This window comes from Eubalaena glacialis, chromosome 5 (genome assembly GCF_028564815.1).
Source record: "Eubalaena glacialis isolate mEubGla1 chromosome 5, mEubGla1.1.hap2.+ XY, whole genome shotgun sequence".
In the NCBI taxonomy this organism is placed as follows: Eukaryota; Metazoa; Chordata; class Mammalia; order Artiodactyla; family Balaenidae; genus Eubalaena; species Eubalaena glacialis.
In genome coordinates, this window is record NC_083720.1 from 41,733,534 (window position 1) to 41,757,873 (window position 24,340).

The 24,340-nt window shown below is 39.1% G+C and overlaps 1 protein-coding gene across 6 annotated transcripts in view; it reads right to left on the reverse strand.

Annotated features, from left to right (window-relative positions):
* The window catches only part of BOD1L1 (biorientation of chromosomes in cell division 1 like 1), a 55,217-nt gene extending 31,222 nt beyond the window's left edge, over positions 1 to 23,995 (reverse strand). For 5 of the 6 annotated variants that reach the window (XR_009701090.1, XM_061192100.1, XM_061192097.1 and 2 more), the window contains exons 1-9: positions 23,641 to 23,995; positions 18,421 to 18,545; positions 13,798 to 13,988; positions 12,695 to 13,306; positions 11,957 to 12,106; positions 4,135 to 4,301; positions 2,883 to 2,994; positions 2,084 to 2,222; positions 1,008 to 1,080 (exon numbers count right to left, since the gene is read on the reverse strand). Coding sequence is in view for 5 of the 6 variants with exons in the window: in XM_061192100.1 (XP_061048083.1) it covers positions 1,008 to 1,080; positions 2,084 to 2,222; positions 2,883 to 2,994; positions 4,135 to 4,301; positions 11,957 to 12,106; positions 12,695 to 13,306; positions 13,798 to 13,988; positions 18,421 to 18,545; positions 23,641 to 23,877 (1,806 nt within the window). In the remaining variant the exon portion in view is untranslated. Of the gene's footprint in view, positions 1 to 1,007; positions 1,081 to 2,083; positions 2,223 to 2,882; positions 2,995 to 4,134; positions 4,302 to 11,956; positions 12,107 to 12,694; positions 13,307 to 13,797; positions 13,989 to 18,420; positions 18,546 to 23,334; positions 23,484 to 23,640 lie in introns of those variants that run through there. The other variant, XM_061192101.1, reaches the window with a different exon arrangement.
* Between the last annotated feature and the right edge of the window lie 345 nt (positions 23,996 to 24,340).

Consider the following 24,340-nt stretch of genomic DNA (forward strand, 5'->3'; position numbering starts at 1 on the left):
CAGGATCTTAAAAAAATACTTTAAAATTAAACTCCTCAAAGAAAGAACAGGAATTTCATCAACCTAATTTTACAGTAAGTTCTAACCAATTAATGTGAATAAAATTTTATGAGATCATTTTTCACAGAAATTTCTCATAAAATAAAGTTAAATATTTAAAGATATGCCATTAGAATATCAGGATATACTTATAAATATGCCTCTAATTTCTGGATAAAGACATCAAGAACATTTACTGGCTATGAATAAATAATTACTAAACCATTAGTGTCTCCCTTACAAGTGTTAAGATAGTTCAGCTACAGAGTTATAAATATGGCAGTATACATAAACATTTAAACCCAGTGAAAACAAAAGTTCATCCCAAGAAAATAAGGCAAAAAGGGGAAGAAATGTATTTATTGAACATTTTTGGGGTAGTTTTATGTACGTATTTTTACTATTTAAAATGATCACATCTTAGAAACAATCTAAGTGCTCAACTAAGGGGAAATGCTTAAATTATGGTATTCAATATAATATTATACAATCAAATATTATAATTAGGAAGTTACAGCATACAATGAGTAAAGAGGGAACATTAAAAACACTTTGCAAGATTACATCTACTCTACAAAATTATGAACATATGTTGATGAGAAACGGAAGAGAATAAAACAGATAATCTATTTGTGGAGGGATTTTTAGCTTTTTTTCCCTTTTCTTTTTCATTATTATTCCTGGCAATTTTATTATTGCCAAAATAGGAAATAAGAGGTGGGGAAGTTGGAGGAAGGGAAGGGAGTAGAAAAGTAGCTATTATCCAGATAAAAGATCATATGAATCAGCTTGCCAAAATGAGGAATTCAGGTCATAATAGGATGGGGGTGCTAGAATGCTGAATGTGATGGATTTTTTATTCAACTTGGAAAAAATCAGATTGTATTCTAAGTTTTACTACAAAGGACTGAATGGCATATAGCTAACAAAAGAACAGTTAAAATGGGGGTTTATTAATTAAGACACACCTCACTTGTTTTGAGGGTTTCTTTGGAATCTTCTTCGGATTGCTGTTTCTTTTTAGAATTCTCATCAACGTTCCTAGGTGGGGGAGAAAGTGAAATATGAACTTTGAATCAAATATCAGAATTTCTCAGGAAGATTAAAAAAAAACCTTAGCTTTTCTTTACTATAAACACTTAATCTATACATAGAGACTTGTGCATTTCAATTTAAATCCTATTCTTGGTCAACAGTGAAGAACTCAATCCCAAATGTGACATGGAACACTCTTGGCCCTATAGGAAAGTATTCTTGAAACAAAATTTCCTGAATTTTGCTTGAAGATGAATATGATATGGGCTACAATTTCATTTTGAAAGTCTTATCTTTTGAATAAACAGGGTAGTTTTATTTATTCAGATCGACTGGAATGAGGTCTATGAGAAAAATGAGAGCTAACTCCTCCCACTGAGTTCTGCAAATGATTGATTCAGCTTTCTTCAAGTTTAAGATAAATTTATATAACTGCATCACGATGGAACAGCAAAGTTATAGCCCATGCCTAGACAGCCACTCTCAATCTCTTCAGCTTTGTAATTCTTATAGAATTAACCATGATAATGCAGTGCTAAAAAAAATTTGGCTCGGACCTCTGGTTTATGGGGAGAAGTATGAGATTCTGGTGAAGTGAACTGCCTGGAAAGACTGGAGAATGGAAGCAGTCACTGTCAGTAAGAGGTAACTGAATGTCCAGAACAGGGATACTTCCTGAGTACTTCTAGAGGGTCTATAAACTCTCTGAAACTCTAGGGACAACTGTGTGCTTATGCATGTGCATTTTTCTGGGCAAAGAGCCCAAAGTTTCCGTCAGATTATCAAAAAAGTCTGCCCCCCTCAAAAGATTAGTATACACTACTTTGAAATATTATAGATATTAATACAATGAATTATGATACTGAAAAGGAAACCCTAAGGTCTTTCATAAACATGGAATAACATACACATTAAAGGTCTCACTCTTTACTGTCATTTTCAAAGCCTCTCTTCTGAAAGCATGCCGAGAGAATGTTACAGTGGGAATGTGGCCAGATAAAATATGTACCTGGAATCCTTTTTTCTCTTTTTGCTTAAGGCTACCTTTTTCTCTAAAACTTTCCGTTCTTTAAGGACTTCTTTACTTCGGGGTGCTTTGGGTTCCAAACTCTTTGTTGATGATTCTTCTAAGTCCACACTACTTTTGCCTGGGAAAGAAGCAATCAAGAAACTGTATCTCACAACAGAGTTTTAAAAACAGTGTAATATTTATTTTTCATTAAGATTTTCTAATCACTGTAAAAATGCAAAATGGCTTTAATATCTCTAAGCTGTGTTAGAATAAAAATAATTTTTTAGATGGAGAAGTCAGATTTTTTATTTCAAATGTTCATATATGTACATCTGTGTATTTTATATCACACAAGATCAGTGTCCAGAGGAAGTTCAATTTTGTTCAATGAAATATTCCAGATAAATGTTTGACATTTTAGTTAACATAAAGTACAGATGAATTCCATTATTATCACCGCAAGGCTTGAGGACTCACAGGTTAACAATAAATTTTCCAGTGATAATTCATTCCACCATCACTGGAAAATAAATTGCTAACATGTGAGGTGTATTATCTGGTATGTGATAGAATGTTTACTTTAGATACAGAAATATAATTAAGAAAGTGATGAAACACATCAGATTAAAAAGGAAATCTTCCATACCTTAAAATACATAACTTAAAAAAGTGAAGTTTTATTGAGATATGATGATAAAATAAAATCAAAATTATATCTCATAAGTTATATTAATAGCTAGAAAATAATGGAGTATATAAGGTAGTTTAAAATATTAAAAGTTAACATCTCCCATACCTTGATTCTTAGCTTTTGAAGACTTTGTCTTTTCTGCTTTCTGTTTTCGTTTTTCCTCAAGTTTCTCTCTATTAATTTGCCTTCTTAAAAGCCTCTCTTCTTTTTCTTTAGCCTAAAACCACAAAATATTCATAATTATCCTGACAGATTATCAGGCAAAAGCAAAAACATTTTGGGGAAAAAAGTACACTTGCCCTTCAGATGTTCTTACAAATTAAAGGGCTCTGCAAAAGTGCATATTTACTACTATATACATATGTGCGTGTGCATGTGTTTCACTCTGGAAGCTACCAGAGAATAAAAGAGAGAGAAGTTAAATTTTTCATTACTCTTAAAGAATGCCATCAATTTAAAGGTATCATTTTGGGAAGTGGTGGCTTAATAAACTGCTATTTCAGTTAAAAGGATAGCTTTAAAAATATCTATGAGCATCAAGTGTAGAGGCAGGTCTCCATAATTTTTTTATTTTCTCAAAAAAGAAAGTTGAAATACAGATTCAAGTGACAGGCTAGTCCTACAACAAATGTGACTTTCTGGTCATGATTTCAGGACCCAGGTTTTAGACATGGGACTTTCTGCAGTCATATTTTAAAGCCAGGGAAAATCCAGTCATTGTGTGTTACTCCACCATCTCTTTCCCACCCAGAACTCAAAGCCTCAAAGCACCAAACATCCTAAGCATAAGCGTAACTCCTTATCAACTAACCTCAAGAGATAAGCCACTATTAACATTTTGGTGCACTTCCTTCAAGTCATTTTTCATGTAGTAATATTTCCTCAATCTATGATGCACAATTTTTCATATTTTAACATTTCTGAAATCGTAAGCCATCTTAAAATTGATGTACATATACAACAAGGTAGCACTTTTTTTCTCTAAAAAGCTGTTAATAATAGCACATCTTAGAAGTATTTTCAAATGCAGGAAATATGTAGATGGACTGTGCTTCCCTCTTAATATTATGTTAATGGCTGATGTCATCTCTCTTTATGGCTGGATCCATATTTGAGTCAAACATTTCGACACTATGAAACACCTAGGTTGTTACCAGTTTTTCACTAACATTAATCATGATACAAATGCCTCCATCATATGTTTATGTCTATTCGGCCTGGTTAAATGACAAGGTTCCTGAAAGTAGAACCTATATGTCACTGTTCCAAATGCTCACCAGTACCTTGTAAACAGACTAGTCAAGTTTGCCAACCTGATTTAATAGGTTAAAATAATAAGAGATCAAATCTGACTTACTATAGATTGCCGCCGTTGTTCTACAGTAAGCTCGTCATCAGAATCACTATAATACTTTGAATAAAGATATGGTTTGTGAACATAAGCATGCCGTACACTTTTTGCTTTTCCTTCACTGGGATCATTGGTTTGAGTTTTTGTTTTGTTTTGCTTGTTCTTTTCTTCGTCTGGAAGAAAGTCAATAGAAAGATGAGTGCTTCTGTCAATCAGCAATAAGATCAACATTATGCTTGATCAGCATCAAGAGGCAAAAGTAGTATCAATGTAGTTCGAGTGTATTTGTAGGTCTGACAGGAGAAATATCAGTATCTGAACATCCAGATATTGACATTTGTGAAGGCTATAATCCATTTATTTATTTATTTTGGCTGCACCACATGTCATGTGGAACTTCCCCAACCAGTGATTGAACCTGTGCCCCCTGCACTGGAAATGCGGAGTCTTAACCACTGGACCACCAGGTAAGTCCTCTTGACTTATTTTTTCCTTTCTTTCAGCTTCCCACATATCAAAAAGGCAAAGAAAAATTAGGCCTTATAGTTATTTATGTTTCTTTGACAAATAGTTAATCCTCATTTGTATGAAAATAGACTTGGTATGAATGCTTTACCACTATTTAATTGAACAAATTCACCTGAAGCAACACTTTAAAGTAAACTTGAGATGTTAATGACAACCTGTGATCTTTCTTTTATGGAAGAGGGAAGAATCAATAATCGGCCCTACACCAAGTATATACTAAAACCCCTCTACCTTAGGAAGGAGGATAAGTTCCCCATGGCACAGCAAGAAGCAAAGAAGTGGTACTAAGTAGTGCTTAGTACTCTCAAAAGAGCCATTTTCTTACTTTTTGGATCCCGTACATAGAAAATCTAGTTCTGTCCAGGAAAAACCTTGAAAAGACTCAATAAAGGATCTAGAATTAAAATTTCCATTTGGCTAGAGAAAGTGGAGTGTTAACAGGATGAGAGCATTCTACCTACATCGGTACTCAAATGACCTCATGAGGATAATTATGAACAGTGGAGATTGCTGCTAGTTCAGTTTTTTAATGGATACTAAGAAAAGAATGAAAAATGGGAGACACAGAAAAATACATCTGTGGCATTAAAACCTTCTACTTTTTCTCCCCTATGGTTTTCTCTCTAGGTATTCTATCCAAGAGCCAGCAACAAAGTTACAAGATGCTACCTACAGGCAATTGCAAATAATATTCAATATTTTTGACTTTTCAAAAGGTCATAAACAATATTTAATCATGTGGTAAAGAGCAGCATAAGGTATTGATTATAAGCCCAGACACAGGTTTGAAATGGCGCTGTGCTCACTAGCTATATCACCCTGGACGAGACATCCTGTCTTGGCAACTCTGTTTCCTCACCTGCACCTATACAATAGTGTAATAACTGAGCACAGTGTCTGGAACACACTAAGTACTTAATAAGAGTTGGCTGAAAAACAAACTATATAATAAAAGAGAGGTCTGGTCTTTCTCCTCCATTCTGGGAGGTAATCTCTAAGCCTTTGGAATGCCATGCCTGAGAGGAGTGTTCTTATTTACCTAGGGTCATGGGTCAAGCCAAATTGCCTAATAGTGTGATTTAGGGTAGGAGCATTGGGTCATGGGATATCAGTTTGACCTCCAGAGGGGCTGGAGGCTGAGGCCAGACACATGGGCAGTCAACTAGGTGTACATGATGACGTCCCAATAAAAACTTCAGACATCAAGACTCCAGTGAGTTTCCCTGCTTGGCAATAATCTGTATATACTGTCAGATGTCAATGCCAGGAAGGGCAGTGTGTCCACAGCACCACAAGGAAAGGACAATTGGGAGACAGCAGAAGCAAGAAGAAGTACAATCCTGCAGCCTGCGGAACAGAAACCACAATCACAGAAAATTAGATGAAATGAAATGGTAAAGGTATATATGTCCCAGGTAAAGGAAAAAGATAAAACCCCAGAAAAACAACTAAGTAAAGTGGAGATAGGCAATCTTCCAGAAAAAGAATTCAGGATAATGATAGTGAAGATGATCCAGGATCTTGGAAAAAGAATGGAGGCAAGGATCGAGAAGATGCAAGAAATGTTTAATAAAGACCTAAAGAACTAAAGAAAAAACAAACAGAGATGAACAATATAATAACTGAAATGAAAAAGACACCAGAAGGAATTAATAGCAGAATAAGTGAGGCAGAAGAACGGATAAGTGACCTCGAAGACAGAATGGTGGAAATCACTGCTGCGGAACAAAATAAAGAAAAAAGAATGAAAAGAAATGAAGACAGTTCTAAGAGACCTCTGGGATAACATTAAATGCACCAACATTCGCATTATAGGGGTCCCAGAGGAAGAAGAGAGAGAGAAAGGACCTGAGAAAATATCTGAGGAGATAATTCCTAAAAACTTCCCTAACATGGGAAAGGAAACAGTCACCCAAGTCCAGGAAGCACAGAGAGTCCCAGTCAGGATAAACCCAAGGAGAAGCATGCTGAGACACACAGTAATCAAACTGACAAAATTAAAGACAAAGAAAAAATATTAAAAGCAACAAGGGAAAAATGACAAACAACATACAAGGGAATCCCCATGAAGTTATCAGCTGATTTTTCAGCAGAAACTCTGCAGGCCAGAAGGGAGTGGCACGATACATTTAAAGCGATGAAAGGGAAGAACCTACAACTAAGACTACTCTACCCAGCAAGGTTCTCATTCAGATTTGACAGACAAATCAAAAGCTTCACAGACAAGCTAAGAGACCACCAGACCAGCTTTGCAACAAATGCTAAAGGAACTTCTCTAGGCGGGGAAGACACCAGCAACTTAAAACAATCTTGTACATACATAGACTGCTATATCAAAACTGCATGGGAACAGTAAACCCAAAAACTACTACACACACACACACACACACACACACACACAGAAAAAGCAACCTGAACACAACACTAAGGATGGTCATCAAACCACAGAGGAAGGGAAGAAAAAAGACCTACAAAAACAAACTCCAAACAATTAAGAAAATGGCAATAGGAACTTACACATTGATAATTACCTTAAATGTAAATGGATTAAGTGCTCCAATCGAAAGACATAGACTGGCTGAATAAATACAAAAATAAGACCTGTATATATGTTGTCTATAACAGACCCACTTCAGACCTAGGGACACAGACTGAAAGTGAGGGGATGGAAAAAGGTATTCCACACAAATAGAGATCAAAAGAATGCTGGAGTAGCAATACTCATATCAGACAAAATAGACTTTAAAATAAAGACTGTTATAAGAGCCAAGAAGGACACTACATAATGATTAAGGGATCAATCCAAGAAGAAGATATAACAATTATAAATATATATGCACCCAACATAGGAGCACATCAATATATAAGGCAAATACTAACAGCCATAAAGGGAAAAATCGACAGTAACACAATAATAGTTGGGGACTTTAACACCCCACTCTCAGCAATGCACAGATCATCCAGACAGAAGATTAATAAGGAAACACAGACCTTAAATGACACATTAGACCAGATGGACTTAATTGATATTTATAGAGCATTCCATCTAATATCAGCAGGATTCACATTCTTCTCATGCGCACATGGAACATTCTCCAGGATTGACCACATGCTGGGCCTCAAAGAGAGCCTTGGTAAATTTAAGAAAACTGAAATCATATCAAGCATCTTTTCCAACCACAATGCTATGATATTAGAAATAAACTAAAGGAAAAAAAAACTGTAAAAAAACATAAACATGTGGAGGCTACAAAACATGCTACTAAACAACCAATGGATCACTGAAGAAATCAAAGAGGAAATCAAAAAATACCTAGAGACAAATGAAAATGACAGCAAAGATCCAAAACCTATGGGATGCAGCAAAAGCAGTTCTAAGAGGGAAGTTTATAGCAATACAGTATTACCTCAGGAAAAAAGAAAAATCTCAAATAAACAACCTAACCTTACACCTAAAGCAACTAGAGAAAGAAGAACAAGCAAAACCTAAAGTCAGTAGAAGGAAAGAAATTATAAAGACCAGAGCAGAAATAAATGAAATAGAGATGAAGAAAACAATAGCAAAGATCAATGAAACTGAAAGCTGGTTCTTTGAGAAGATAAACAAAATTGATAAACCATTAGCCAGACTCATCAAGAAAAAGAGGAAGAGGACTCAAATCAATAAAATTAGAAATGAAAAAGAAGTTACAACAGACACCGCAGAAATACAAAGCATCCTAAGAGACTACTACAAGCAGCTGTATGCCAATAAAACGGACAATCTGGAAGAAATGGACAAATTCCTAGAAAGGTACAATCTCCCAAGACTGACCAGGAAGAAATGGAAAATATGAACAGACTGATCACAAGTACTCAAATTGAAACTGTGATTAAAAAACTCCCAACAAACAAAAGTCCAAGACCAGATGGCTTCACAGGTGAATTCTATGAAACATTTACAAAAGAGTTAACACCTATTTTTCTGAAATTGTTCCCAAAAATTGCAGATGGAGGAAAACGCCCAAACTCATTGTATGAGGCCACCATCACCCTGATACCAAAACCAGACAAAGATATCACAAAAAAAGAAAATTACAGGCCAATATCACTGATGAACATAGACGCAAAAATCCTCAAAATACTAGCAATCTTGAATCTAACAGTACATTAAAAGGATCATACACCATGATCAAGTAGGATTCATCCCAGGGTTACAAGGATTTTTTAATATCCGCAAATCAATCAATGTGATACAAGAACAAATTGAAGAGTAAAAAACATATGATCATCTTAATAGATGCAGAATAAGCTTTTGACAAAATCCAACACCCATTTATGATAAAAAACTCTCCAGAAAGTGGGCACAGATGGAACATACCTCAACATAAAAAAAGCCATATACATAAACCTACAGTTAACATCATACTTAGCAGTGAAAAGCTAAAAGCATTTCCTCTAAGATCAGGAACAAGACAAGGATGTCCGCTTTTGTCACTTTTATTCAACATAGTTTCGGAAGTCCTAGCAATGGCAATCAGAAAATAAATAAATAAATAAAAGGAATCCAAATTGGAAAAGAAGAAGTTGAACTGTCACTGTCTGCAGATGATATGATACTATATGTATAAAATCCTAAAGATGCTACCAGAAAACTACTAGAGCTCATCAATGAATTTCGTAAAGTCGCAGGTTACAAAATTAATACACAGCAATCTCTTGCATTTCTATACACTAACAACAAAAGGTCAGAAAGAGAAATTCAAGAAACAATCCCACTTAACATCGCACCAAAAAGAATAATATGTGTAGAAATAAACCTACTTAAGGAGACAAAAGACCTGTACTCCAAAAACTATAAGACGCTGATGAAAGAAATCAAAGATGACACAAACAGATGGAAAGATATACCACATTCTTGGATTGGGAGAATCAATATTGTCAAAATGATTATACTACTCAAGGCAATCTACAGATTCAACGCAATCCCTATCAAATTACCAATAACATTTTTCACAGAACTAAAACAAACAATCTTAAAATATGTATGGAGACAAAAGAGACCCCGAATAGCCAAAGCAATCTTGAGAAAGAAAATTGGAGCTGGAAGAATCAGGCACCCTGACTTCAGACTATACTACAAAGCTCTAGTCATCAGAACAGTATGGTACTGACACAAAAATAGAACTATAGATCAATGGAACAGGATAGAAAGCCCAGAGATAAACCCATGCACCTGTGGTCAATTAATCTACAACAAAAGAGGCAAGACTACACAATGGAGGAAGGACAGTCTCTTCAATAAATGGTGCTGGGAAAACTGGACAGCTACATGTAAAAAAATGAAATTATAACAGTCTTTTAACACCATACACAAAAATAAACTCAGAATGGGTTAAAGACCTAAATGTGAGACCATACACTGCAAAACTCTTAGAGGAAAACACAGGCAGAACACTCTCTGACATAAATCGCAGCAATATCTTTTTCAATCCGTCTTCCAGAGTAATGGAAATAAAAACAAAAATAAATAAATGGGACCTAATTAAACTTAAGAGCTTTTGCACAGCAAAGGAAACCACAAACAAAATGAAAAGACAATCAGAGATTCGGAGAAAATATTTGCAAATGATGTGACTGACAAGGGATCTGTCTCCAAAATTTATAATCAGCTCATGTGGCCTAATATCATCAAAACAAACAACCCAATCGACAAATGGGCAGAAGACTTAAATAGATATTTCTCTAAAGAAGACATACAGATGGCCAAGAGGCACATGAAAAGATATTCAACATCACTAATTATTAGAGAAATGCAAATCAAAACTACAATGAGATATTACCTCACACCACCAGGCCATCATCAAAAAATCCACAAACAATAAATGCTGGAGAGGGTGTGGAGAGAAGGGAACCCTCCTACACTGTTGGTGGGAATATAAACTGATGCAGCCACTATGGAGAACAGTATGGAGGTTCCCTAAGAAACTAAAAACAGAGCTGGCATATGATCCTGCAATCCCACTCCTGGGCATATACCTGTACAAAAACATGGTCTGGAAGGATAAATTCACCCCAACGTTCATTGCAATGTTGTTTACAATAGCCGAGACATGGAAGCAAACTAAATGTCCATTGACAGAAGAATGGATAAAGAAGATGTGGTACATATATACAATGGATTATTACTCAGCCATTAAATAGAATGAAATAATGCCATTTGCAGCAACATGGATGGACCTAGAGATTGTCATACTGAGTGAAGTAAGTCAGACAGAGAAAGAGAAATATAGCATGATATCGCTTATATGCAGAATCTAAAAAAAAAAAAATGATACAAATGAACTTATTTACAAAACAGAAACAGACTTGCAGACTTAGAGAACAAACTTATGCTTACCAGGGGGGGAAGAATGGGGGGGAGGGATAGTTAGGGAGTTTGGGATTTCCATGTACACACAGCTATATTTAAAATGGATAACCAACAAGGACCTACTGTATAGCACAGGGAACTCTGTTCAATATTCTGTAAGAATCTAATTGGGAAAAGAATTTGAAAAAGAATAGATACGTGTATAACTGAATCACTTTGTTGTACACCTGAAACTAACACAACATTGTTAATCAACTATACTCCAATATAAAATAAAATGTTAAAAAAAATATCCTGTGATAAACCATAACAGAAAGCAATATGAAAAAGAATGTATATGTATGTATAACTGAATCACTTTGCTGTGCAGTAGAAATTAACCCAACATTGTAAATCAACTATACTTTAATAAAATAAATTTAAAAAAAAAAAAGAAAGGACAAGTGGGAGCTCTGTGTTTGAACTTTGCCAGACTCTATAGCCTATGTGCCTCTTCCCTTGGCTGATTTTAATCTGTGTCCCTTAGCTGTAATAAACCGTAACTATGAGTTTAACAACTTTCAATGAGCTCTGTGAGTCCTTCTAGTGATTACCAAACCTAAAGGTGGTCTTGGGGACTCCGAATTTGCAATTGGTGTCAAACATGAGGGCAGTCTTGTGGACTGTGCCACTGACACATGGCATATTCGTACAAGATCTCATCTTTTATAATAATCCTAGGGAATGGAGTTAAGAGATAGAGAACCAAGGCTTGTTGAGGTTTAGTAACTTACCAAGCTTGCTCAGACAGACAACCTCAGAGCTGGGACTCAGGGACAAATCTTCCAACTATAAAGTCCCGTGCTCTTGCCACTATACCACACTGTCTTTCATGATACAGCCGTCTGAATATACAAATACTGCTCAATGGGAAGCTTCACAAAGGCATCATTAAGTAAAATGCTTTACCATCTGATGTAATCTCTCCTTCTTCCATGCTATCAGACATTACAACTTCCTCCTCAGTGTCTTCTTCAAAAGATGAAAGGTCACTGGTGTGGACAGAGCTAACTGTGATGTCTGTAAGTCCATCCACATCAGAATCTATCAAAGAGAAATCTTCAAGAAGAAAATAAAACATAGAAAATAAATCATCTTGTTATATAAGAATACACACAGCACCCAATTCCTAAATTACATTTAAAATTTTCTGGTTTAAATACTGTCAAAGAACTTCAACTTCAGAAATAATCTCTCACCATTAGTAACTAATATCAAATAAGGTACAGTTGTTTGCAGAAAATACAAAGGCAAACTATTATCCTGTAAAATTAATGAAACTCATAATTCATGGTCTGAATAATATAAACAAAGGAAATTTTAAGTAAGGAACTGAAATATGTACTATCTAATATTTTAAAGATTATGAATTAAGTTGCTTGGAATAATGTATATGAATAAATTACAGGAGTTACATTATAAGGTTTAGAACTTCTCTGTTCGTTTACTTTGTGAATTGGTACATTAGTATAGAAAAGAAATATACAAATGTTTATTGCTCATCTTTTAGCAAAGAGGATATGAGTTTTCAGGCTTTTAAAACACACGTATCAAATACATTTTATTAAAATTTGAAGGCAAATTTGATGTGCCCCCAATGGACACTCATTGTTCTTTAAACTGTTGTTGATTTTTCCAAGTTTTTACCTTCTTTGGTCCCTTCGCTGGTTTTAGCTTTATTGTTTTTTTCTGAAGGAAGTTTTGAACATTCTACTTCTTTATCCTTTGCTTGTTTTTCATCTTTTACTTTTTGGACATCTTCACTCCTTTTTGAGTGATCAAATTTCTTTTCAGTCTTTTCCTTCTTTTCTTTCTTTCTTTCTCCCTTTTCATTGCTGTCTGGCTTCTTTTCACCTTTGTCTGTTGATTTATTTTTTTGGTCACTGCTTTCTTGTTGAACATCCTTATTTAGCAGAACTGAACTACTACTTTCTTTTATGTGATTTCTAATTTCTTCAGCTGGACAAGGGAGATCACTAAATTCTTCAGACTTAGGGACTGTTTCCTGTCCTTCCCCTGCAGAGTCAGGTGTAGATTTTTCTTTATCAGCCGTGTCCTCTGAAGTTCTCTCTTTCTCAACAGTAGTCTCAGTGCTTGGCTGAGATGGGAGTTTTTTGGATATTCTCTCACTGGTCTTTGCATTTGACGTTTCTGTCGAAGCCCTGGCAGCACTAGCTTCTTGGTTAAGAGAAGTGATGGTTTCCAAGATTGACATGGCATCACTGGCCACATTCGCACTGGGCCCAGGGGCAGGGACACCTTCGAGGGATAGACATGTTTTAGAATAAATTTATGCAGAAGGTAAACCGCTCTGCTGAATCAAGGCCACTTGCCACTGTCATCTTCATATGACACATACACCTTTAGACTTTCAGGTACTGGTGCTAGTACTTAACACATTCTAAGTTCTCTACCTCTGTAATACAGTATATTAGGAAAGGCACCAGCAAATGTGAGACTAGCCTAGTTCTCAGAAAAAGGATGTGTTTTCTAATTATTTTAATTATCCCCTCTATTGAAACACACACACACACACACACACACACACACACAAACACTACATTACTAAAATGCTTATCATTAAAAAAAAAATGTTATGCCAGTTGAAGAATCTGGGTGATAATTAAAATAAATATAATTTCACTAGAGTAGCCAAATAGATAAATGTTTTAAAGAACTAAATACCCCTAACTTGATACTCAGTTCAAGAAGGAAAGCAATGGAACTGACCAAGAGTAAAAGCAAAGCACCTTGTGTAACGATGGAAGAGTCTGGTTTCTCATCATCGGGGGCTGTGCTGCCACCTGTTTCCTCTTTGTGATTTAGTGTGGCCAAAAACTCATGCACAGCTTTCTCCACCTGAGGTCTGAATGTGTGGTTAATCTTTGGATCCACAACCTGAGAAATAATTCTGTCAATACCAGACTCCAACATTCCTGATCTGAAACACAGGGTAATTTACAGAAAGGTGAAAAAGATAATACTACATTATTTGCATTAATTACTTTTAAGTAAAGCCATATCTATTACATATATGTTCAACCTTAAATTGCCTCCAATCCATTCACTTGGAATATACAGAAAGAATACCCAAAAGAAAATACGTTTCACAATACAGTGGCATTTAATACACCATACTGCAAAAAAATATGTAAACTTCCCACCACTGTGTCACCAGTGGAAATACTAAGGCAGACAGAACAAAAGCAAAACAAAATACCCTAAGAACTAGACACAGCACATTACCTAAAGCCCAGGCTTGTAGGTGATGCTTTTCTTACCTCAATCCTGCCCATGGCTTATCTCGCTAAATGACCTTAGTGATCATTTAGTGATAGGAATAAATGATCATTAAAGCTGAGCTCTGGGTATAAAATAAATCTGTGGATTCTGCAACCTCTTTTTTTTTTTTTTTGACCAGAAAAATGTAAGCCTCTTGTAAGTATTAGAACCTCTAGGAAAACTGAAGAATATACACAAAGTATAATTTTACCAAACTTACAAAAAAGGAAAAAAAAAAAAGAAAAAGAGAAAACTTTAGAAGAACAAAAATAAAACTTAAGACTTCTGGCCTTCTTTTTATTATCTTCTTGCTATAAAAACTAAATGATGTATTCATTCAACAATTATGTTCCAAGTGTCGTCTACACAACAGGCACCATGCTAGCCACTGGGCCACTACAAATCAGACCTGGTCCCTGTTCTGGTGGGAGAGAGAGACACAAACAAAATACAACATGATAGGCACTAGAACACACCATACACTGTAGGAAAAGAGTAGGATATTATTATTTTTAGCTATGTCTGAGATTATTTGCAAAAGCTTTCCTAAGGAAAGCTTGATTTCCAGAGAAGAGAAGGGGAAGAAAATGCACAAAGAAATGTCATACATAAGAGACAGAGGAGCAAAAGGGACAGTAAAGTCTGAACTGTGCAGAAAATCACAAAGGCGTCTGAGCAAAATAAGATGACATGAATTTATCTGAAGAAACACACTTCCACCTCGTTCCTTTCTAACAAAGAACTTGAGGAGTCACAGTTCCCTGGATAGAGTTGGGAGAGCATGGTGCTGGTCTTCTGCAGCTCCGAGGCCTCAGGCTCTCCCTGCATAGTGGGTGAGGTGTCTCTCCTTATACTTATGCAATGCTATTTCTGAGTGCAGCGCTGTCTGGAGTGCAGGATGGATGTGATTTTCATTTCCTGAGGCACCTCGCAGCCCTGGGATACTATAATTCCACTTACGTGGGCCATAGAGAAAAATGAGTCAACACTGCCCAAAGTAGGTAACCTGTTTTCTAAAGTTCTAACATATGATACAAAAAAAAAAAAAAAAAAATCCTGAAAACACTGTTGTTACATCTTAGAGGTGTCTTTAAAATGTAGCAGGTGGAAAAGAAGCAATGACAAGCAATGTGAAAAACGTTTTGATTTAAGGCACAAGCACAAAGGCACAAAATAAAAAATAAAACCCACCCACCTCCAAATTACTGCTTCAGTCTCTTCCCCTGACGCTTATGTTCTGGGCCCTTGTGTACCTTAGTCTACTCTCACTCAGAGGTCAGCTCTGATCTTAAAAATGTATGCATATAGCTGATTCACTTTGTTATACAGCAGAAACTAACACAACATTGTAAAGCAATTATACTCCAATGAAAATGTTAAAGGAAAAACAAAAACAAAAACGGAGGCCAGTGCTAGCGACCACATTGCTCTTCGTGGGCTCACTTCATTGAGGTGTGGCCAGAGCTGCCTCACCAGAGGGAGGAGAAGTCACACTTCTAGGTCCAAGGGCAAAGCCAAAATGCCAGTAGCTGGCACTGTCTTGGTTAAAGCTACTTCCTTGTCTTCCTTTTAAACACTGTACAGTTAAGGTCATTATTTCTGAGCTCCCTAGCATTTTTAGGTTCTGTTGTACAAACGAATGCATAAATAGAATAAAATAAAACCTTTTTCCATCTATTGAGTTGGCAGATTGGCTATTAAACTGAACCATCCAAAACTGCTGATATCAGACTATTCTGTCCTACAAAAATGACAATTGTAGACGGTTCAATCTAACAGAGTCAACTGAGTATTTCTCAAAGTATATGTAAGAAAAACTGTCTGAAATTGTATTTATAGGTGATAGTCCATCCTTATACCATTAGTTAGACACAACTAGTCTTTCTTTTAAGAAACTTTAACATGTTATTTAAGAGACATAAATTTACTAATGGAATTTAAATAAGAGAACAGTTTATGAAAAATAAATAACAGAGCTAGAAGAAAATATACAGATATCACAGTAAGAGCAATGCCCATATTACCCAAGAGACAGCTATTTCCCCTGTTCTAAAATGTCTCTAGAGGAGAGTCCTCGTCACCCATAGGTGGACTGCTCTAGTGTTAATTGCTGACAGTCACAAGAACCCTCTGCTGATGTGCCCAGCAATCCCTCACCAAACAAGATTCTGTGAAAACAATGCCTTATACTGGTACAACAATTTTAAGTGCTTGATTTTACATGGGCACGATTGAGTTTAGTTCCCTTTGAAGAACAGAATAAATGACTGTTTCCCTACTTTATAGGTTCTGTATGCTAAGGAGTAAATTCCAGGAAATTTGCCTTCCATTTAGTCTCTCAATATATGGGAAAAAAAAAAAAAAAAAAGAATCCAAGACTCTCCCCTTTTGCTTTTAAAGCAATGTTATCCTTTGTGAGAGGGAAGCAGATATGCAAATTGTTGCGTGACAGTGCTCTGCAAGTGTGGACAGTGCCAGTAAGCTTCCCTCCCCCATCCCACCCTTAGCCTCCCACCCCCCTACTATTTTGGTTATTGTTCTCCTGAAGGTCTGGAAATGAGTAACCCCCCCAGGCCTGCCACCCAACAGGAAACGCTTTGACTATTTCCCAAAAGGTATTATTATGCAGCCCTCTAATGGCATCTTTCATCTTACCTGGACTCTTTTACAGGTTCCTGAACATCCTTTAAAATGCAGACAACAAAGCTATTGTCAAATTTCCCTCTTCTCTTATTTACTAGGACACAGAGTCTGAGCCCCCAGGCTCCTAGTATCTAGTATTACCTGTGGCTAAATGGGTCTTTGAGTCAGAGTGTAAAGTTTTATTTGTGGGGCTTCCTGTGGGTGGAACTATCAATGGAGTAGCACACTAGGTAGGTTTGCAAGGTTCCTGAGGGACAAGAGGGAATTAAGAGGTAACAGCTGTAGGGACTTCCCTGGTGGCACAGTGGTTAAGAGTCCACCTGCCAATGCAGGGGACATGGATTTGAATCCTGGTCTGGGAGGATCTCACATGCTGCGGAGCAGCTGGGCACGTGTGCCACAACTACTGAAGTCCGTGCACCTAGAGCCCGTGCTCTGCAACAAGAGAAGCCATCGCAATGAGAAGCCCGCACATCGCAAGGAAGAGTAACCCCCGCTTGCCGCAACTAGAGAAAGCCCACGCGCAGCAACGAAGACCCAACACAGCCAAAAATAAAATAAATAAATAAATAAATAAATAAATAAAAGAGGTAACAGCTGTAAAAACATTTGTTTAACTGTTTAAAAGCCACATTTCGTAAATATTTGTCAAGGCAGGGAGACTAAGGCAGTTTTTAAACAATGTAGTCACTTTTTTGGGGTGTGAAGCAGGGATAGAGGGTCCAAGTCTTCTTGTCTTGGCAAATACTTATATTCAAGAACAAGATAATATTGCTAATCTGCTTTTGGGGGAATAAATATGATTTTTTTAGGTCCCTCTAAACATTCCAGCTTTTCTCACTCTCTTTATGTTTACCAAAAAATGACTCCGACATGTCTAAATGCACTTCTCCCACCTTTTTTGGATATGTCATCATTAAAAAGCACAGGTAAAATCACAGTAAAATGCAAGAAAAAAGAAAAAAGAAAAAGCGAGGGGCAATATTAGAACACAGAAGACACAGCCTCAAATCAGGGAAAAATGTTTTAATTTCAGTGACCTTTAATGTCTTTATTTGTAAATCAGGAATAATAAAGCCTGCTCTTTTAGGGCCAAGAGAATAACTGTGAATGTAACTGTATAGGATATATTTACCAATCTGGCATTAACCATCTATTCATATCATATCTAGAGGGTTTTTTTTTTTTTTGAAGTCACGTTGTCATTCCCTTCCCTCAATATTTCCAAAGGTCTACAGGAGAAATCAGACTGTTAAATTTATGGGGGAAATGTGAAGTGATTAGAGCCTACTCTAAAATCACACTGTATCATAATATAAAGTAGTCACACCAAACTTGACAAAATTATCACCAGGTGAACAAACTTCTGCACAATGTCTCTGCTTTCAGGCAAAGTATATGGTGACATTCTCAAGCCCTTGTAGAAACTCTGCAATTCTGAGGCTTACTTGAGCACTTGCTGTCGAATATTGTTTCTTAGCTGGTTCTTATTGAGGTGCGGACTCCACGTATGAGTTGCTAAGTGGTTTGCAACAAAGTTGTCAACACGTTGTCTCAGATTCTGATAGGCAGGCTAGAAAGAAAGAAGAAAAAAGACATAAATGTTAAAAATCTCCGCTGTTACACAATATCGATAGTCTCAGGAATTTGAGTATCTTTAACAATGTTAAACATTTCTTAGATTACAGTGTCAAAGTGGCAACAAAGTTTCACAGTTTATGACAATCCTGCTTCAGGATAATTTCAGAGTCATTCAAATACCATTTATTTTGTCTAAGACAATATGTTTGGAGATGAGGAATACAAAGAAGACAGATATACCTCCTATTTACAGACAAGGGACTAGAAAATAAGATACCAATAAGTGTTACTGTTAGATGATTTGGAGCAAAGAAAGGGAGAGGAGCAGAGAAAGAAAGTCTTCATTGAGAACGCGGCACCTGAGTTTCACAACGCAGCTGGGACTAGGAAAGGCAGGCCTTGCAGGTACACCCAACAATATAAGAGCAAGTGGATGAGAAAACGTGGGGTCAGGAGCATTAGGGAGCCCCCCACATTGTTAAATCCAATTTGGATAGAGAAGAGACTACAAAAAAGCAGAGAAATGAAGTTGGAGACAGAGCTTGGGGCCAGGGCCTGGAAGGATTTGGGGACCTGTATACGAAGTCTGGAATTATGGGATAGAGAACGGGAACCCACAACACATATGAGTAGAGTGATATGTGATAGCTGAGCTTTCTGATGAAAACTTTCTGATAAATTAAAAGCTTTCTGATAAAGCTTTTAATCTTCCTACGGTGAAAGAGTAAACAGACACAAAATATACTCAGGAAAGGATGCAATGACGAGAATAATAAAGGTCTGTACTGGGGTGGCAAAAACGGGCTGAAAGACATGGATTCAAGAGAAATTATGAAGTGGCAATCACTGGAGCTAGGCATTAAATTTGATGTAGGTCACCAGTTCGCAACTGGAAGCAATTGTTGCCCCCCTCCCCCCCGGGGTGTGGGGGGACATCTGGCAACGTCTGGAGACATTTTTGATTCTCACAGCTGAGGGGAGTTGCTTCTGGCATCTGGTGTGTCGAGGGCAGGGATGCTGCTGAATATCCTACAGTGCACAGGACAGACCCCCACAACAAAGAACTATCCAGCCCAAAATGTCAGCTGTGCTAGAGCTGAGCACTCCTGACATAAGGGAAGCAGGAGAAAGGACACATACTATGTCATCTCATCTTAAAAGGATGCTGCCTAGAAGGAATGTTTGACCACTCAGTCAGGACTGCATGCTTCGTTCCTCCAAGCTGTCCCCCGCATCTCATGCTGTTTATATCTTTCTTTTATGTGGCTCTTAACGTAGATGAGTTTGCGTGTTCCGAATGATTTTAAGCAAAACTGTACAGCCTCGTCTTCTGCTATTTGCTCCCTTACCCTTCAAAGCTTATTCTCTAGTGGTAAGTTCTCATGCCTTCGATCTTGTGCACCTACCATTCTTTCTCCCTGTCCATTTGGCAAACTTCTCACTTTTGGAGTTCACCCAAATCTGTGAAGTCATCCTGACACCCAAGGTAGGCTTCTGTGGCTCTTCTCCCACGTACCAACTATCTCCTATACATACTGTCATTCAAGTAATTCTTGTGTTGTACTGCATTTTTGGGGAGGGGGGAATATTTATCTCCCTACTGAAATGTAAGCCTGCTCCTCCCACTCTTTCAATCTTTGTTTCCACACACCTTTTCAAACTGCTAGGCAGATAAGCAACTGAAAAGTAGTTGTCAGGTGAGATGACTGGGTAACTATCTAGGTAACACAGATGATAAAGATTTTATCCCTTTGTGACACCCCTTCATCTCTTCCAATTTCCAGACTTTTGCTAATACCTATGTTCAATCCTACCAAAAACGGTCTCACAATCATTTTTGATGTTCTTCTCCATTTATGCAAAACCAATGTGAATGAAAATTAATTTTCTCCCCAATGATTCTAAAACATAATTCTTCTTCGCAGTATTCCCAAATCTCAGAAACAGTTAGGCTCGAACATCACAACAAATTTAGCACTCTAGTTGCCCCATAAAACAAGCTTCAATTTGAACTACAACAGGTAATTCTCCTGGTTTCTAAGTTCTACTTTAGGTAAAAAGCCTAGTGACTAGAGAAATATTTTAGATTCCATTACTCTTCTGGGAATAGCTATCTATCTCTTCTTCCTTCTCCAGCGCTCCGGGTCAAAAGCCTTGATGTCCTCCTTGCTTCCTCCCTTTCTCTTCCACCCCTCTTCCAGAACCATCAGCAAATCCTGTCAGCATTAGCATCAAAAAACAGCCAGAACCTGACCACTTCCCTCCTGCTTCACTGCTACCACTCTGGTCCAGAGCATTCTCATCTCCTTTCTAGATTATTGTTGCTGACCTCCCTGCGTTACCCTTGCTCGTCTGAAGTCTGTTTTCCACAGTGCAGCTAGTGCCAATCTTCTAAAATTAGGGTAACCATATAATTTATTGTCCAAACCAGATCATGACTGGGTGCAAAGGGAACACTGTTAATAATTATACGAGGTCAAGCTATCTAAAATGAAAGTCAGATCATGTCCTTCTTCTGCCCAACTCCTGCCAGTGGCTTCTCAGCTCCAGTAAGTGCCAAACGCTTACAAAGGCTTCCAAGGCCCGACAGACCTGTGAAGGGAGGGAGTGAGGGAGGGGCAATTCTACCTCACCTCCTGTCACTTTCTCTCTCAGTAAGTTCTGCTTTAGGCCTTCCGCATTTGCTGTGGTCTCCACGTGGAACCCTCAGCCCTGATAGCTGGACAGCTCCTTCAGTTACGGCTCAAATGTCATCTCATTGAAATCTTCCCTGAACAACTTACTCAAAACACATCAGCAATCCTTTCCACCCTCATCCTGCTTTCTTTCTTCCATAGAACCTCTCACATATTATTTATTGTCTGTTTTTCTCTGCCAGGATTCAAGCTCCATATAAGCAGGGACTTTTTGTTCACTGCTATATCCCTGGCACCTAAAACAATGCCTGGTACATAATAAGTATTTGTTGGGTGAATAAACTTATATACTTCTGTCTTTGATTTTCCTTTTGAATCTAAAAAGAAATAGACAATAATCATAGTGACCAGGAGCCATTTATAACTGAGAAAGTATCCAAAACTTGGCCTTTACCACCTGGGGTGAAAGATGCCATATTTACTTGGTCAGTGAGCTCCCTGCCCGGGACCGAAAGATGGGCCTCTCTTGATTTTCCCTCCTCATACTCTACTCAGTGCAAAGGGGTCAGAATGGCTTTGTAACCTCTCAGCTTGCTCCAGGGGTCTGGGAACTGGCAGTCTACAGCAGAGGAGCCTCAGCATTAGCTGGATCTTATGGCTGCATGTTAATGTGAACATGTGCATTTTCCTTAGTTTTCATTAGATTGTCAAAGCACTGCGCTTCCCTCCTTCCCGCCCAAGAAATGTTTTAAGACTCCACTTTGAGAGGATCTGGCAGGGATATTACAGATACAACAATAACACTCAGTGGGGATGGGGATGAAGAAAAAGTTGAGCCTTAGACATTGCAGCCCCCTCGCCCCCACCATCAGCATATTAAATTTTCAATCTGCATACACAATAACACACAGATTTGTAGGTTTCTGAAAACAGCAAAGTGAAATTTCTACTTGCCGGATACAAATAACCAGCTTTATTTAGTTGGGTAACATTTACTTGGCCATGTCCTTTGAAAGGAAGGAAGGGAAGAAGGGAGGGAGGGAGGGAGGGAGGAAGGAAGGAAGAAAGAGGCAATAGGCATTATTTGCAAAAAGGTCGTTGTGCATATTCTCTAAAAGTGAGAAAACTACATATCAGTACTTCCTACATAGATAAATATCCCCAAGTAAACTGAATTTTCTGTGGTGCAGAAACTCTGACAACTCAAAAAAGGCACATTCTATTTCTGGTCTACAAGGTGGGCCAGAGTTTTTAAAAGGGAAGATGTTCCCACATGGCAGGAAGGTCTTCCCAGAGAAGATAAAGGAATTGTGCACAGTTCACCACAAAGCACTTTTCTCAAAGAAACGAGGTTCTTTAGAACAGCTGAACACACTACGAGAAAACCCTCACCCCATCAAAACTCTAAAACCAGGGAACCAAACCAGACCTAAGAAAAAAAAAAGGAAAGAAAGAAAACAATTGTTTCCAACAGAAGCTTCCTGCTTCACTTGCTTCCAGACCCTACTGGGTTTCCATCCATCTCACTGAGTGCTCCTTCCTGGTGTCCTCTACTCATCCCTTGCAGAACCAGCTAAGTTTACCCGTTCCTGCTAATGCTCCTTTCACTTTGACATTTGGTACAAAATCCCTTCCCCTTCCTAGCCCCTAACTCTTTTTGTACAGGGAACCACTGTGCTGACCTTTCCCCTCTACCACTTACTCTTCCGAACTCACTCTTTTGTCCAGTCCTTCTTCCACTTCAGTATCTGCTGCCCCCTCTCCTCCATCCTTTCCTCAGTTTTCTCTGCTCCTCACCCCTCACCCCACCTCCCTTCTCACTTTAGAGAAGTGACTTGGCCTAAGCTACCTACATCAGTCATCGGTAGAAACAAAAGTCCTGATCTCCCCAGCTCTGCCTCTTCACCCCTGCACCCCTCACAAAGTCCAGCAATGCACACTGCAAATAATTTGATTCATTACCACTTAGTAATTTCTGCAAAGAACAAAGATATAATCCTTACCAGAAATCTTCGAGAGAAGGCAAAAATAACTTGGATACAAAGTAAACGTGGTGGGGGGGGGGGGGAATCAGAGATGAAAGCACAGTTAACGTTAATGTTTCCAAAAGAGTCTCCAAAAGAACAGTGACTCCGTCTTGCTCACCTCTACATTTCCAGCATGTAAGCAGTGCCTGGCACGTTGGAGGTGCTTAACGCTAGTCTGTTAAGCGAACGAAAGGCTAAGCGAATGAATGAACACAGCGTGCCTTGCACAGTGCCGGGCACAAAGCGGCAGCTCAGAGAGGAAGCGGCTGCACAGGGAGCTCGGCGGGAGACGCGCCTCAGAGGGGCCCCGGCTGGGGAAGCCAAGGCGCCGCCGGCCCATCGACGGATGTGGGAGACTGCCCATCAAGGCGGCCCGCGGGTCCTCCCCTGTCCCCGCACGCCCGCAGCGCCGCGCGCCCCGAACCTTGGTGTCCACGTCGGCCAGGCAGTCCCTGCGGAACTGGTCGAAGAGCCCTTGACTTTTGAGGTGGTTCACGATCATGGCCACGAGCTGCGGGTCCCCAGCGCCGGCCCCCGCGCCGCCCGCCCCGCCCGTGCCCGGGCCAGCCCCGGGGCCGGGCGGCGGCGGCGGCGGCTGCGGCTGCGGCGGGGGAGGCGGCGGCGCGGGAGGAGGCGGCTGCGGCTGCGGGTTGGTGGCCATGGCGGCCTGGGCTGGGGAGGGCGCGGGCCCGGGCGGGCGGCGCTCCTGGGAGGCGACGGCTGCACCGGTCTCGCCGCCTGAGGTAAGCCAACGGGATGTTGTTACGGAACCAGCGGATCCAGGGCAACCCCGGAAGTGAAAGGGAACCGGGGGAAGGGAGGAAAAGGCGGTGACAATAGCAACGAAGGTCCGGCTACGGGGACCGCGAGGGGCCAGTTCCAGCCGCCTCCGAGTGCGGGCGCCCTCGCAAGGCCGGGCCGTGTGGGAAGCGGAGGCGGGCGGCGGGCTCTGCGCGCGAGTCCTGGGTCTGCAGTCCAGGGCAGGTCGGGCGTTTGACTCACGCGACCCCCAGGGCCTGAGGGCCGACTGGGCGCCGGGTCGCACCTGGCCGGGGCTGGGGAGCGAAACGTTGGCCGGGTTCCAACCGCGGTGGCGTTTAGGCCTGATGTTGTTGCTCCTGATT